Raw genomic sequence first — 17,278 nt, 5'->3', positions numbered from 1 at the left:
GCATGGGCCTCACTGTCACGGAATCTCGGACCAAAGTAGGACATGCTCTACTTTGCATCGGAACGGCGCAACGGGACCGTCAAAAAAACTGAAGTGTGCATGGCCCCATTGAAATGAATGGGTGAGGGTGCTAGCCATCAGAAAAACGGCTAGCACCCTGAAGAAAAACACTGAAGTGGGCATAAGGCCTTAACCTGTTTTCCTTAGTCCTAACAGCAGCACCAGTTTCCCGCCCTAATTAATGCTACTACTTTATAATAAACATATAGTGGGGGGAGAATAAATTAAATTAAACATTTCATCTGTCCACAGGGGCAGAATTACCCCCCATTATTTTGCTGCTGTTAGGACTAAGGGAAAACAGATTAACGTTAGAAATCGACACTTCTCTATGTACGCCCCTGTGTGCGGTTGTTGCCTGGTAATTTTCACTAGCGGTTCAGTTTCTGCAGACTGTTAAATATGAGAGGATTTGTAGTTCCACGACAGCTAAAGAACCACTGTTTGGAGATAGCATGTTACCACGTCTGGCAGGTCTAACACTTTCATTTCTGAAGATCTCTCCAACAGATAAAGAAAGAAACGTCGTCTTTCTTTGTCAGAAGAACCAGTGACGGGTAGTTTTCCTCTTCTTATTTTTTACTTTTATCATGGTGACCCAACCTTCATGCAGGTATGTGACAACAAGCAACGTTTACCGGTAACAACCGCAATTACACACGCTATACTCTCCTACTCAGAAATTCCTCCAGCTGTTCCCTCCTCTCATATGTCCTCGGGTATTTCTGTACATCTGCTTTACTGACTATCTATATATTTAGGGCTTCTCACTGCTACTCTGTAGTCTTCAGCCTCTGCACAAAGAAGCACAATACTATGGCAAGTGTAGCTGCTCAGCTGGCCAAGGATTGGGCCACAGCTTCGGGTATTGGCGCCAATAAGAACCCGAGAAAATACTTAAACCAAGACTTTGAGGGGCTAAGGGCACAGTGCTTGGCCTCTAGAACGTTATTTGAAGATCCCACATTTCCTGCTGCCCAACTGTCTCTTGGAATCAAAGACCTGGGTCCGAACTCCAATAAAGTTCAAGAACTTGTCTGGATAAAACCCTCGGTGAGTCAATATTTACTAGATAAGTTTTACATACCTCTTTTTTTTTTTTAGCTCTTACTATGTTTTATTCTATTAAATGAACCTCTACTTATTTTATGCTGTATATTGTTTCTATTGTTTCTTAAATCTGGGGAAAAGTCATTTGGAATGTTCTTCAATATTACCTTTACTTAAGGTACTTTTACACGGCCTAACGTGGGCTTTGTAAACGAGCGCCGATCAACGAGACAGCTCGTACGAGCGCTTCAGCCCCTCAAAACAGCTGATCGGCGGGGGTCCTGGGAGTCAGACCCCGACCCATCAGCTATTGATGACCTATCCTGAGGATAGACCATCAATTTTTTTTGGCTGGAAAGGCCCTTTAAAGAGTATCTGTCACTAGTTTAGTAATGCCCTATCTCCTAGCTATTCTAAATGGCGCTGTCACACTGATAATGCTAGTGAAAATTGTGTCTCAGAAAGTTTATTCTAAAAGTTATGAGCTTATTTCTAAATATGCAAATCAGGCTATACTAGACAAGTGGGTGTCTGTCACGATCTGTGGGTATGTGGACCCACTGGGCTGCTCCGCCGTAGCGGAGTAGCGGCTGGCTAAACAGCAGTCCTAGTACAAAAGTACCTTTAATAGTCTAGACAGTAATGGAGGCTCGGCACAGATGAACTTGTAGACATCAGACGTGGTGTATATCAGCAGGCGTGACCGGTGGCACAACACGACTCCAACAGGTTAAGGCACAGGAACAGACATAGCATGGGATACAGGATACAGGTATCAGGGCACGGGAACAACAGGAACAGCAGAACACTAAGGGACCATTTGCTAAGACTAACATGGGTAAACACAACAACGCTCAGGCAATGAATGAAAGGACAGAGCCTTTTTTATAGTCCAGGGTGATCATGGGCTAATTACAGATTTTCCTCATGTGTGTGCACTGGCCCTTTAAGGAGAACTGTATGATGCTGTTTGGAAAGCATCATACAGAAAACATTACACCGCCCAGAGTGAAAAGAGTCACCTCCCATTTGGCAAGTGTAGCCAAACTAGCATATTTAGAAAAATACACATAACTTTGCAAATAAACATTTTTTAAATAAAATGACACTGTAGTTATCAGCATCACAGCGCCTATTAGATTAGTTAGGAGATAGGGCATTAATAAATTAGTGGCAGATCCTCTTGAAAATGGGCTGGTCACAACTCCAAATGTAATAATGTTATCTGTTCTCGTTAATCTCTGCCAGGGAATAAAACCCAACCCCCAGTTTATTAATGAAGGAGCAAGTCGCGCAGATGTCCGGCAAGGATCGCTAGGTAAGTGGTGTAAATCACATTAAAGACATACTCAAAAGCTAACTTTTACTCTCTGCACCTAGCCCAACGTTTTATGGATGTCTTATTGTGTTTATGAGATGTGGTTGTATGGGTTTACAATTTCCTTTATATGTCTTCAAACTTTATTGTAAACATTGCATTTGGCATAAACTAACAAAGGAACTGACCAACTAAAGCCGGCCATACACCTGATATAGCTGTTGGCTAAAAGCTTGTTCAGCTAACAGCTATTTCTCCTGACTCCATTATTTACATGCACGCTTGGCATATTATTTCAATGAGGAAAGGAAAAGACACTTCCAAACCTTTATGGCAGCAGCTTATCATCCGTGGGAACAAAGGATCGGACATGTTTGAATCCAACATGCCCAATCAATTCCTCTTTACCCTGACATCCGCCGTTGGCCAAACAACATATGAACCAATCAAACAACTAACCAGCCAATCAACCAACAAATCAATAAACCAACCAACCTCCTTCCCAAGTACTCACCATAATATTGGAAAACATCTTCTCCACTAGTAGATGTGATGGGTGACTATACAGGTGTAATGTGACCCCATAGAGTTATCATCTGAAAGGATGAAAATGCTCATAATATATATAGTTGACCATTGTTTCATATCAAGATGCCATCCATAGGGATTATTTAGAATGACTCAGACTTCTGATTGAGTCTTCAGACTCCTTGGTGGTACACACATGATCTTTGTGGTTGTCTCCATCCATCTTGTTGTCGATCATCCTCATCCACTTTTCCTTTTTTAACTCTGCCAGGCCTAATTATCTGTCCTCTCATTATATGTCCAGTATAAGAAAAAGCTTCAGTCTGGTAAACTGTGCTTCAAAGGAAAAGTTTGGATTGATTTGACCAAATGCATCATCACATTCACCTAAAGTCTCTGAATCTTACAATGTCCCATATATCTGATGTCTCTGAAGTTCTGATCATATATAGTGAGTGCCCAATCACAATAGGTTATATTTTCTACAGGTGACTGCTGGTTTCTATGTTCTATCGCATCTCTGACTTTGAATGAAGACTGTCTCTGCCATGTTGTCCCCATGGACCAGAGCTTTGATACCAACTATGCGGGAATCTTTCACTTCAAGGTAACGCACAATATCAGAGAATGATATTTGGACTTGGTATTTAATGGCTATTTCCAACTCACATATTTATGGCATATGGACAGGATGAATGTATGATAAGTGCGGGTCTAACCTCTGGGACCTGCACCTTTCTGGAGAAAGGGGGTCCCCTGACCCTCCTGCAGCACATGTGCGCAACTCTATCTATTCCGTTCTATGGAGGTTACAGAAACAGTCAAGCAAGTGTCCCTCTAAATTATCTTTATCTGTTTTTGACCTGTTTTTATACATTTCCTTGACTTTAGGCTCAATTTTGGGAGCAGGAACCGTTATAGTTAATTCTTGTTCACTTCAAACACCTAAAGGGTGAACACCAATTTGGACGCTTTTAAGAATGAAGCCAGTGATCAGCTGATCGCTGTGGGTCTGACTTTTCTAACCCCGGTGATAACACAAAGCTGCTGATGGTCCTTTATTTCTCATACAAAGAAATAGGTGACCACTCAACACGGTCGATTAAAGTTTGCCAGTGCAAAAACACTCTTCTTAAAGCAGGGAACCCCAACTATGACATCCATATTCCCTAATAGTACACACAAATATATTTTTTCTGACCTTTGCAAGCCAGATGTATTGCTCAGAAGATAAGCATCAGCTTTGCTATTACCTATCTTAGAAGAAAATAATGGCATCTATGTTATTACTGATGGCAGCCATTTGGCCATGGTCTGTCAGGCTCAGCGATGAAGCAGCATGATCGATGAAGGGGAAGTAGCACTCGCACGAGCGTTGCGACCCCTTCAAATAACTGATCGGCAGGGGTGCCAAAAGCCTTAATGCCGGTACTAGGAGTCTGCTACTGGGTCTAACTAAACCCAGCACAGCCCTAACAGTGACAATAGTCACTAAAAAGAAAAAGAACACAAAATATCTTGCCAAAAAAAACGCCCCCCCTGCCAATAATTGTGCTAACGCTAGACCTGACCGAATTACCCTAAATTAGACATGTAATATATCAAAATGTACGGTACACAATGATAATCACAAATAAAAATTATATTTTATGGTAACACTATACTATTACTAAAAAAGAATTGCTAAAAAGTAAAAAAAGCATATTTTTTTTTACTATTTTTTCAAACTATAGGCCTGAAATTTCGTAAAGCAAAAACCATGTGTATAAAAATTATAAGAAAAGAAACCTGCATTGATCACGAAAAATCCTGTCCCTAGCCATACAAATCAAACTACTACAAAAAAAAATCAACTGAAATGTATTGTCTGAAAAGTACATGTTCCTTTCCACCTAAAGTCACTAATCAAACAGATGAATCAGGACTGGGTTAAGGTAGTCCCATTCATACCTGTATTCATTTGTAAAAGAGTGTATCTATTTGAATGACAGCAATGATGTCATCGTGATCTAGCTGACAATCATTAGTGATCGGCTAACTAGAACAAGCCAAGACAAGCAGGTTACACTATTTAGTTTAATGTACAAATGTTAGGAATGTAAAGTAACGTCAGCCGATGAGAGAATCCTGCAAAGACACAATAGCCTAAGGTATGTCAAAAGAGAGAATCTAAAAATTATAAGAGGATTAAAGAGGTTTTCCACTTTCTGCCATGGATGACCTATCCACTGGATTGATCATCAGTATATGATCGGTGCGTGTCCAACACCCGGACCCCGCACAGATCTTCCGCCAGAGGATGTTGCTGGAAGCAGATGGCTCCGGTCAAAGAACAGCAGCACGAGCTGCAGTACTGCATTCAAGTGAATAGGAGCAGAGCAGCAAATCTTCCGAACGGCCGCTATGCAGTGGTCGGAGCCATCTGTTTCCAGCTCCAACTACTGCATCCCGTTCCAAACATCCGGTGCACGGAGGCAGCAGGAGTTGCGGATTGGTGCGCGGTCCGGATGTCGGACACGCACTGATCATATACTGATGACCTATCTAGTGGATAGCACAAAGCGGAACTCTGACATCACACCTGGAAGTGCCTGTCCACTCTGCCCAGTTGCAGAGATAAAGTATTCTTTACAGAAATGATGCAGAGGAAACGAAAGAGCAAAAATCTTCTGGTTAAATTCTGCACTTCTGGATGTATCACATCTAATACACATCTGCAAGTAGGGATTGTTATATTTTTTGTAACAATAGGTATTTAAAGTGTTTATATTCCTAAAGTTACACTAGGCTGACTGATAATCGCTCCAATAATAAGTATACCCACATATTCTATTTGTCTGTAGTAACAAATTGATCATTTCTAACCAATGAAAACAGGACCTTTAATTTTTCCGTGTAGTTACTGAGAACAAATCCTGTAAATGGTGATTGAACCAGAATTTACTTAAAGTAAATGTCCAGCCTTGAGCACTATTTTGTTTTTTTAATCTAATCTAAATCTCAGGTCCAAAGTGATGTGCTGGTGAATTTCTTAATATTTATCTATAGTCTGAGCTCTGTTTTTCTCACAAATCCCCTGCATAGTCATTAAGTTAAATGCCACCACTAGAGGGAGCTGAGAAGCTTACTGCATACATTCATTTATTCAGTTCAATAAACAATATTCAGTGAGCTCCCCCTAGTGGTGGCTGAAAGAATTTTATCATTTAACTCTACCATATGTCTTTGCAGAGGATTTGGAGCTCTCTATCAGGAAAATGAACCCACGACTGCTATAAAGATGTATTAAGAAATGAAGCAGCGCAGAACGTGGGACCTAAAAAAACGTGACATTAGTTGGATCAACAAGCAGATTAATTATTGGTCATAGAAAAAAAGAAAAAAAGAAACAATATCTGTTACTACAACAAGAAAAAATATAAGATTAATATTGAAACGGAAATCTTTGCAGCTTGACGAGATCTATGACTCATATATCAGGTGCAACAATTCCACATTCTCTTCTGTATAAACCTATAACCTGTTTCCCACAGTTCTGGCAGTACGGTGAGTGGTTGGATGTTGTTGTGGATGACCGACTGCCTACGAAGAATAAGAAGCTGATGTTTGTCAAGTCTACGACTGCTAATGAGTTCTGGAGCGCCCTTCTAGAAAAGGCCTATGCCAAGTAAGTACCTAAAATAACAAGATCAAATCTGAAGCTGGCCATACACACAGATATTGGCAGATCTAATGTGTATGGGGGCTTGCTAACTGTTCCCCCCAAGCCAGATGTTAGGGTAATGAGGGATCGGGCATGTTGGATTTAAACATGAACTTTTCTTCCCATGGGAGATAAGCTGCTGTCATAAGGGTCTGGTTGCCGCTTATCGCCCTCTCCCTATGATAGAGTTATCAAAAACAGCTGTATGGCCAGCTAAAAGAATATGTATGCAAAAATATCCAGACAAATTAATAAAATAATTCACTGGATATTTGGTCCGTATGCAAAATATGGCGCTTTGGCAGCCTACAATGTATACAGGCAATAGTTTATACTTTGCATAAGTCACAGCGACGTAAAATCCAAAACAATGTCCAAAAATAGATAACGACTTCATGCATAAGAAAACCAGGAATCCAATAGACGATATTAGTTGGATCTCACTTGTCCTCTTGGTGTTACATAGAATTATATGGCCTCCTAATTCATATCCACACTCCAATGGTCCAAGGAAAAGGAGGCAATGGTATTAATCCAATTATTAAGTATATTAGTGGCAGATATGACGTAGTCATTATACAGTGAGGTTGTCCTTTTTGGGGAAGGTGTTCATATCGAGGGTCTTTTAATAGATATTGAACATGGTTCTTCTAGACAAAAACTGCCACTTAATTCCCTGCTTCTCTGCATTGGGAATGCTTAATCCCTTAACATCTGGCGCCTTAAAAGTATGGCGCAAGCAGCAGTCTGCTGCATTATTACGGCGCTCCAAAACTGCCAGTGTGCCCGCATCATCAGGAGCAGGACCGTGGATGTGTTACACAGCCCCCTTTTCTGCTCTTAACCCCTTGTATGCTGTGGTCAACGTTAATCGCAGCATACAAGGGGAAAAAGCAGAGGGGGTTCCCCTTTGATGCGATATAGGGATGCTCTGTGACATGTTCTCTACCCATATCGTACATAAATAGGCAGCCCAGGGTCCTAACAACAGTCTGTATACTTGCATATGTGTGTATATACAAGTACATTATATATATATATATATATATATATATATATAAAATTATTTTTTTAATAAAAATCACATTATAGGCTTAAAAAAAAGTTATTACAAAGCTTTAAAAACAAAATTACATAACCATCACAACCTATATAAATCTATAACATTATTTTAGGTGAATGGCGTAATAAAATTAAATAAAAAGTAAGGAGAAATCACTTTTTTCTACATTTCCGTCAAGATATACATTAATATAAATGAATCACTAATATATATGCACCCAAAAATGGTTCCGAAAGAAAGTACAACTAGTCCTGCAAAAAACAAGGCAGCTGGAATGGCCAGAGACATATACAAAAAAATTATGGTCATGTAGTTCAAAAATGGCCGGGTCTTTAAGGAGTTAATTATTGGATTTATATGTTTGGCTCTTTTTAGTTAATATTCATATATTCCCATTAGGGCCCATCTTTACATATTTTTATCCACATCACCTATGATAAGTACTAAAGCCAAAGCCAACCATACCCATTAGATAGCCGTCATCCAAATGCTATCGCTGCCGAATCCCCCATAAACAAAAAGGTGCGGTTAATTTGTTTAAAGCTCCTCGTCCCCTGCCGGCCCGTGTCACCCATGAAGCTTTACTGGCCAGATGAATATGTAAGAAAGATATGAGGGAGCTTTAAAGTTTGTGCTTTATGAATTACAACTGGTTCTTGGCAGATCAGCTACTGTAAAGTCTTGCACGATCTTATTAAATTTACTGCTGCTGGTGTCAACCCCAGTATCGACGAACCGATGCATTATAAAGGATTTAACTCACATTAAAAGTATTTAGGTTACAGTTGAAATAAATAACCAACGTTAGCAGTACACAAAATCCAGGCTGAAGGATGATTCACCAGATATGGGGAGACAAAGGAGCAGTAATGCTTACATAGTTTACATGGAGACAGCACAGTCTGTGATTAAGGCCGGATTCACACGAACGTTGCAAACCTCGGACGTAAAAAACGTCAGCTTTTCATGTCCGAGGTGCATCCGTGCTATACGCTGCAGGTCGCATTATCACGCATTCCCCATAGACTAGAGTCTATGGAGCAATGCGTGAAGCGCAAAAAAATAGGACATATCCTATTTTCTCCTGAACCCTTCACACACTCCTTTGAAACAGTGGCCGTGTGAACTGCCACATTGAATTATATAGGTCCGTGTGACGGCCGTTGTTTCAACGACCGTCACTCGGACGTATTACATATTCGTGTGAATTAGGCCATAATAATTTACAGGAAGCAATGGGAGAGCAGTACTATCTGACCCCACATCATTTACAGAGAGAGACAGGGTGTAAGTACTATCTGTACATACATAATTTACCTGGAGAGACAGTACTATCTGACCCAACATCATTTACAGAGAGAGACAGGGAGACAGTACTATCTGTACATACATAATTTACCTGGAGAGACAGTACTATCTGTACCAATATCATTTACACAAAGAAACAGGGAGGCAGTACTGTCGGTACCTACATCATTTACAGAGATAGATAGATAGATAGAGAGGTAGCACTGTCTATAAATACATCAACTACAGGTAGAGATATAGAGGACATACTGTATTTTCCTACATCATTTAAAGGCAGAGTCATGGAGGTAGTACTATCTGTAGCTACTTAGTTTATATGGAGAGACAGAGTACTATGTGTACCTACTGTACATCATTGAGGCAGTACTATATGTACCCACATAATTTATATACCAAAATAAAGAGTTATTAAGGCAGTACTATATGTGGATACATCATTCATAGTGCAGTAGAAGAAAGGGAGGCAGCACTATCTGTGTATACATAATTTATAGTGTAAGTCAGGGAGGCCTTACTAATCTGTGGATACATCATTTATTGTACAGTAGAAGACAGGGAGGCAGCACTATCTTTAAATACATCATTTATAGTGTAAGACAGGGCGGCAGTACTATCTGTGGGTACATAATTTATAGGGGGAGGCAGTACTATCTGTATCTAAATTATTTACATGGGAAGACAGGAAGGCAATACTATCTGTGGATACATAATTTATAGTGGAAGAAATGAAAGCACTACTATCTGTACTCACATCATTTACAGGGGAAGACGGAGACAGTACTGTCTGTGGATACATAATTTATAGTGGAAGACATAGAGGCAGTACTATCTGTTCATACATAATTTATAGGGGAAGACAGGGAGTCAGTACAATCTGTATCTAAATTATTTACATGGGAAGACAGGAAGGCAGTACTATCTGTGGATACATAATTTATAGGGGAAGACAGGGAGGCAGTACAATCTGTATCTAAATTATTTACATGGGAAGACAGGAAGGCAGTACTATCTGTGGATACATAATTTATAGGGGAAGACAGGGAGGCAGTACTATCTGTATCTAAATTTTTTACATGGGAAGACAGGAAGGCAGTACTATCTGTGGATACATAATTTATAGTGGAAGAAATGAAAGCACTACTATCTGTACTCACATCATTTACAGGGGAAGACAGGGAGACAGTACTGTCTGTGGATACATAATTTATAGTGGAACATAGAGCAGTACTATCTGTTCATACATAATTTATAGGGGAAGACAGGGAGGCAGTACAATCTGTATCTAAATTATTTACATGGGAAGACAGGAAGGCAGTACTATCTGTGGATACATAATTTATAGTGGAAGAAATAGAAGCAGTACTATCTGTACTCACATAATTTACAGGGGAAGACAGGGAGACAGTACTGTCTGTGAATGCATAATTTATAGTGGAAGCCATGGAGGCAGTACTATCTGTGGATACATAATTTATAGTGGAAGACAGGGAGTGAGTAATATCTCTGGATACATTATTTATAGTGGAAGACAGGGAGTGAGTACTATCTGTGGTTACATTATTTATAGGGTAAGACAGGTGGCTGTGCTACCTACATCATTCACAGGACGGCAGTACTTTCTGTGTCTACAACATTTATAGGGAGGGTCAGGAAGACAGTGCTAGCTTTACCTACATAATTTACAGGGAAAGGCAGTACTATCCGTTGCTACATCTCAAATATGCTGAGCTATTCTATGTGTATATTCTTATGTCAGGTTTTCTCTTTCCAGGTTAAATGGATCATATGAAGCACTCATAGGAGGTTTACCATTAGAAGCTCTGGAGGACTTCACCGGTGGGATTGGTGAACTGTATTATTTTGATAATGCTCCACAAAATTTGTTTCAGATTATCCAAAGAGCCCTGAGACAGAGATCACTGCTCACATGTAGCACAGTAAGTCTCACTGGTCTTCCTCTTTCTAAAATTACCAAGACATGAAAATTCTCCTTAAGAAATCTTCATTGAAAGGGCATCAATTTTAATATCTATTCTAGACAAGGCCGGCTTTTGGGGCCTGGCACCCTTTAAAAAATGGTCTACTTTTTTCCCTAGAAACAGCACCACTCTTCTCCATGGGCTGTACTTGGTATTGCAGCTCATACCCATTCAAATAAATGCAATACCAGACAAGTCCTAGACAAACCCTATAACTGCTAAACCACTCTAGACCCCCAGGGATATTACAGGAATACTTTCACTTACACCTAAATCACTTTATCTAAAAATGTGTAATGTAGTACAGTGAGTATAATCGGGGGTGGAGGTGGAAAGAGGGGAATATTTCTGTTTCTTTCTCGGTTACCAATGCTCCTGTAAACTCCCCTTTAAAAATCCAGTCTTTGTCCTTGCATTGGATGACAATATTGTATAAACTTATGAAAAAACCTGAATTTAGTCATTGAGATGTTTTTAATTTATCACAGAAATCTGACTCTGGAACAGGAGAGATAGTTGTCAGCACCAATGTGGTCAAGAACCATACGTATTCACTGACCGGGGCAGAAGAGGTAAACAGATATATACAGGACGTAGTTGTCACGATTGAACACAAGTAGTCAAATATTTAACAAATTGACAATTGTCTTGAACAGATCCGCTATCGTGGTAATACAGTCCAGATTGTGAGGGCGAGGAATCCATGGGGTTATAAAGAATGGAACGGAGCCTGGAGCGATAGGTAAGTCGGACATACTTCACATGGGCATGACTTTCCAGCTCCGAAATCCAAAGAGAAAGCTATATCACCCAAAACTGACCATAGACATTAAGATGCGGCCATTATCCTGGATCCCTGTTTTTGGTGGGAGTTCCATTAGGCCCGGGTTCACACAGGGAAGTCTGAAGCCGTTTTTGATGCAGTTCAGTCAAAGTGAGAAGTGGATCATTAACCCTTTAATGACGGCCACTGTCTTTTGACGGCGGGCGGTGCAGGTTCCGAGTCTACAGCTGCGTCTTTTGGCATCGCTCTAGAAAAATCTAATGAACGCTACAGTGAGCGCTCATGCGCTAAGCAGCAGCTGTTACTAACAGCTCTTGTACTCCAGAATACAAACGGGATCGGAGGAATCTCCGATCCTGGCTATTTATCCCTTTGATTGCCGCGGTCCATGACTACGGAATGATCAAAGGGGGCTACCCCCTTTGTACAGATCATCAGTTACCCGAACAGAGACTGGGGAACCTTTCTGCAGTCTGTCCTGGGGACCTATAAAGGACCCCAGGGCTGTCTGTTCTGTAAGCCTGATGTTAGGGCATAGTATGTGTTGTCCTAACAGCAGACTGATTCATAGTGACACAGTATAATGTAATAGAATACAGGCGAATGCTAATGTATTATAAGTATAAAACATTAATTGTAAAAAAAATATGTTAATGGAATGAAATTTTTTTTAATAAAAAATAATAATAATAAAGAAATGTCCACAAAAAAGTGGTTTAGTATTGCTCATACAATACATAAAAACAAAAAACCTCTACATATTAGATATCTCTACGACCGTATTGACATGAAGAAATAATTGAACAAGTTATTTAGTGCGAAAATGTATAAAAAGATTTTAAAAAACGATGAGAAAAATCTCAACTTTTCTATATTTACGCCGCAAAAAAAATGACAGAAATTACACAGCAATTTATCCCACATAAACCACGGCCTCATACAGCAGCGTCAATGAAAAAAAGAAAAAGTTGTGGCTGCTGAAATGCAGAGAAGCAAAAACTGAAAAATGTAGCTGGTCAATAAAGCCCTTTCAGGCCTCTTCATTAAGGGTATGTTCACATGGCTTATTTTCAGCCGTTTTTCGGGCCGTAAACGGCCGAAAAATGGCTGAAAAGTCTGATGCAGAACGCCTCCAAACATCTGCCCATTGATTTCTATGGGGAAAATGGCGCTCTCTTCCGATGGGGCGTTTTTTTACGCGGCCGTTTTGAAAAATGGCCGCATTAAAAAACGCCCACGAAAAAGAAGTGCATGTCACTTCTTGAGCCGTTTTTGGAGCCGTTTTTCATTGACACCATAGAAAAACAGCTCCAAAAACGGCCATAAAAAACGCAGCGAAAAACCCAAGTTGCTCAAAAAACGTCTGAAAATCAGGAGCCGTTTTCACTTCAGTGCACATACCCTCAGGGGTCAAAGGGTATTCCCATTCTAGACATATATGGCATATCCACAGGATATGCTATAAATGTCTGATAGATGCGGGTCCATCCAGACGGAGGACGAATGGAAAGGCGGCCCGGATTACGGAAACAGCCGAGCTCGCTGTGCTACACTGTTGCCATAACTCTCATAGAAGTGAATGAAGAGAGTGGCGCACATGCTCGGCCACCTTTCCATTTATTCTCTGCCTGTCTCAACATAGGTGTATGTTCCAGAGGTGGGACCTGCAACTATCAGACATTTATGACATATCCTGTGAGAATATCCCTTTAAGTATTTTTGCAAAAACATTTGAGACTATAAATTTGTCCTGGTGAACTGATTTGATCCACTCTGTTTCAGGGATAAATAATCTAACTCAAAATGTAAGTACATATGTTGACCAAGTGTTGCGCCCTTTTGTTTTGAGTCTTACATCATATGTACGTGACACTATGGATGTCCTGAAACAGATTGATGGCATTTCCTTGGAGAAAGATACATTTTTGGCTAGTCTGGATGTCGAGGCGTTGTATTCATCCATACCGCACAAATGTGGTTATAAAGCAGTCGAGTACTATTTGGGATCTAGAGGTACCCAGTTTGCAGCTCATAACCAGTTTGTCATGCAGTTATTACAGTTTGTCCTTGAAAGAAACATTTTTATTTTTGAAGACAAAATTTACCATCAGAAATGTGGTACTGCAATGGGGAGTCCTACTGCTCCCACCTATGCAAATTTATTTCTTGGCTGGTGGGAGGAGACAATTGTCTTTGGGGACAAATTTGTCAATTGGACTTCATCTGTTGGTTTATGGATAAGATATATTGATGACGTGTTGATCCTCTGGAACTCTACAGCGGATGAGTTCCATAATTTTGTAGCAGCCCTCAACATGAACGATGTAGGACTTAAATTCACATGTGAGATCAGTGAGAAAGAATTGTCTTTCTTAGATTTGAAAATCACCAAAACACCAGATGGCACTATCCACACCAAGGTACATAGGAAAGAAACAGCAACAAATAGTTTCCTGCAATGGAATAGCTGTCATCCTCAGTCCCTCAAAAGTGGCATACCAAAAGGCCAATTTATGAGAGTACGTAGGAATTGTAGTTCTATGGGTGACTTTGAGTTCCAGGCAAAGGAGCTCAAAATGAGATTGAAGGACAGAGGTTTCCCAGAGAGGGTCATCAGGAAGGCCTATGAGGGAGCAAGGGATGCTGATAGGCAATGTCTTCTGATCCCTAAAAAACGGAAAGAAGTACAGGTCACAAGACTCATAGGTACCTATGATTCCAAACAAAATGATATTATGCAGATTTTGAATAGATACTGGCGTATTCTCAGTTCTGATGCAGATCTGGTAGATCAGATCACACAGAGGCCGTCTGTCACGTATCGGAGAGGGAAAAATATAAGGGACAGAGTAATGCATAGCTGTTTTGACCCCATTTCACCTAGGGGCACGTGGCTGGACAGACAAATACCAGGTACCTTTAGGTGCGGCAGTTGTAAAGCCTGTGATTTCATTTTTAAAGGCAATAGCTTCACTAGCGTAACCACACAGAAACAATACACTATTCGGGATTATGTCAATTGTAAGACTGCGGGAGTGGTCTACCTAATCACATGTCCATGCCCCCTAAATTATGTGGGAAAAACAGCACGACAATTCCGTCGCCGTATTAGGGAGCATGTTGGAGACATTGTCCATGAGAGGGATACCCCAATATCTAAACATGTGCATGTCAAACACCAAGGCCAGGCAGCATGTTTAAAATTTCAAGCTATTGAACTTGTCAGACCCCCCAAAAGAGGAGGTGATTGGGATAACCTGATTTTACGCAAAGAAGCACAATGGATCCACAGACTGGAATGCATACATCCAGCAGGTTTAAATGAGCAGACAAATTATACATGTTTCATCTAACATTTTATGAACGACCTATCTCCTTGGGATCCTTGGGGTGGGTGAGTTTATAATTGATCAACATACGTAGTTTTGAGATGGCTTTTCTGGTCTGCCGCTTTTCAACGGCGACCGTCTCTCGGTCCCCCATATCGATGAGGGATCGTATTTTTCTTTCCACCCTATATGTGATTAATACTTTATAGTTGCTATGTCAGGCAGCCTACTTGCGGTGTTTAACTGTCCCGCGAGATTTACTTATATTCTATCATCGTGCAGCGCTTACCTTCTCTCACTATGGCAGTTTGGGCGAATTGTCCTTGACTTCTACTGCGCCTGCGCGAGCGGCCTGATGCGGCCGATGATGACCCCTGGTTGTCAGCTGACGGCGAGGGGTCACATGGGCAGGTGTCACTAATCGTGAGGGTGCGGGGATTGGTCAGTTCATGTTTGCCGCTAGAACACGAGGGGTGTAGTTTAGCGCTTATAGTAACGTAGCGCCTGCAATGAAGTATGCCGTTGACATCGATACGCGCATCTTTGCCGTGACTCACAGCAGAATACCTGCTGTTCAAAGGATTCTATCGCTGGTGTGAAGGCCAGAGTTACCATTATACGGACCCCTGAGGATGAGTACCTGAAACGCGTAGGGTCGTTGTACTGTTTATGGAATGTTTGCATTGGGGATAGTCATATTGAGTTACACCCAGCACTAGGAGATCCGATTCTATCGGACACCTGTGCTTCATTTGGGGAGTGTACTATTGATGTGCCCTGGATATATGCTGGTTTCAGACAAAATATCTAAAAACACCGAGTCAGATGTATTATAATGACTCGGTGTTTTCTGTTTAATACGTTTTTTAATAATCACGGTGGGGCTTATGTTTACAGTGGTGTGTTACCCCTGTTTTTAACTAGTTACTAAATAAAAGGTATTTTTTACTTTATTGTTACTTCAGTGAACCATATAATATAATTTACTCATATTGTGGGAGCACAATTAGATTTCTATCAAACTAGACAGTGAGATCCACTCTAAACACTATAATTTTTGTTTCCCATGATTTGAACATTTTTGTTTTTCATCATCTACTAACATGGCAGTAATCCTGTTTGCGTCAATTATACAATTATTGAAAATTTTTGGGTGTTCGTCTAAGGGCGCTTTTATACCGGCCAATTATCGGACAAACGAGCGTTCACAAAATGCTCGTTCCCGATAATTGCCCTGTGTAAGCAGTGCAATGATCAGCCGATGAACGAGCAAATGCTCGTTCATCGGCTGATTGTATCGTTTAGGCAGCATAAAATATTATCGTTGACGGCAGCACATCTTGGTGTGTAAACAGGGAGACGCGCTGCCGACATGATAGAAATGTATGGGGACGAGCGATCGGAGTAACGAGCGCTCGTCCCCATACATAGCTCCTTTCAACGAGCGCCGATCAACAAACTGTCTCGTTAATCGGCACTCATTTACACGGCCCACGAAGGGGCGTGTAATAGGACCCTTATTGAGCAAAAAAATGTTGTCGATGTCTAGCCTAAAAGCAATTAAATGTACTCATATTGCGCAAACTACGTAATCAACGATGTACCATTTTGCTATAAACTGATTGATTTTTTTCTCCTACCTTGCAGTGCTCCAGAATGGGATGAAGTTGACCCTAGTGTGAAAGCCGATTTTAAAATTGAGTGTGACGATGGTGAAACCTGGTGAGTAATAAAGTCCCTGTGGGTTGTCAATGGTGTTTTGCTTTTGCTTGTCCCCCCAAATTAAATTAATAAAAATTATGCACTAATATATGCGTACCCCAAAATGGTACGTGTAGAAACTACAACTTGTCCTGCAAAAAACAATACTGCTGCATTACTGCATAAATAAAAAACTAATTAGTAGCGAAATGCCAAGATGAAAAGAAATAAAAAAAAAATTATTTGGTCCTAAAGCCCAGAGATGACTCGAAGAAGACAATGGAATTAGCTGACACCAATCCACAAAATTATTATGAACAAATATTAAACAACATAAAACAATGGAATGCATAAATATTCATGCCCGCTACTATAACACACCTACAGTGAAGGAAATAAGTATTTGATCCCTTGCTGATTTTGTAAGTTTGCCCACTGTCAAAGTCATGAACAGT

At 40.5% G+C, this 17,278-nt stretch overlaps 1 protein-coding gene across 1 annotated transcript; it reads left to right on the top strand.

Annotated features, from left to right (window-relative positions):
• Nucleotides 1–876: 876 nt before the first annotated feature.
• Nucleotides 877–16,848, top strand: LOC142761419 (calpain-8-like). The gene is made up of 8 exons (XM_075864607.1): nucleotides 877–1,113; nucleotides 2,359–2,428; nucleotides 3,445–3,563; nucleotides 6,490–6,623; nucleotides 10,802–10,967; nucleotides 11,498–11,581; nucleotides 11,666–11,751; nucleotides 16,770–16,848. The coding sequence occupies exons 1-8, from the start codon at nucleotides 877–879 to the stop codon at nucleotides 16,846–16,848; spliced, it is 975 nt and encodes a 324-aa protein (XP_075720722.1).
• The last annotated feature ends 430 nt before the right edge of the window (nucleotides 16,849–17,278 follow it).

Source organism: Rhinoderma darwinii, chromosome 4, assembly GCF_050947455.1.
Source record: "Rhinoderma darwinii isolate aRhiDar2 chromosome 4, aRhiDar2.hap1, whole genome shotgun sequence".
NCBI lineage: Eukaryota > Metazoa > Chordata > Amphibia > Anura > Rhinodermatidae > Rhinoderma > Rhinoderma darwinii.
Note: the sequence above shows the minus strand (reverse complement) of the source record. Positions and strands in the feature narration are given on the sequence as shown.

What these genes read in the sequence shown, in the direction of transcription:
- LOC142761419 (XM_075864607.1), top strand. Translation starts at nt 877, where the DNA reads ATGGCAAGTGTAGCTGCTCAGCTGGCCAAGGATTGGGCCACAGCTTCG. An exon ending in CGGGAATCTTTCACTTCAAG is followed by an intron (nt 3,564 to 6,489) that starts GTAACGCACAAT and finishes TGTTTCCCACAG; the next exon opens with TTCTGGCAGTACGGTGAGTG. An exon ending in CACTGCTCACATGTAGCACA is followed by an intron (nt 10,968 to 11,497) that starts GTAAGTCTCACT and finishes AATTTATCACAG; the next exon opens with AAATCTGACTCTGGAACAGG.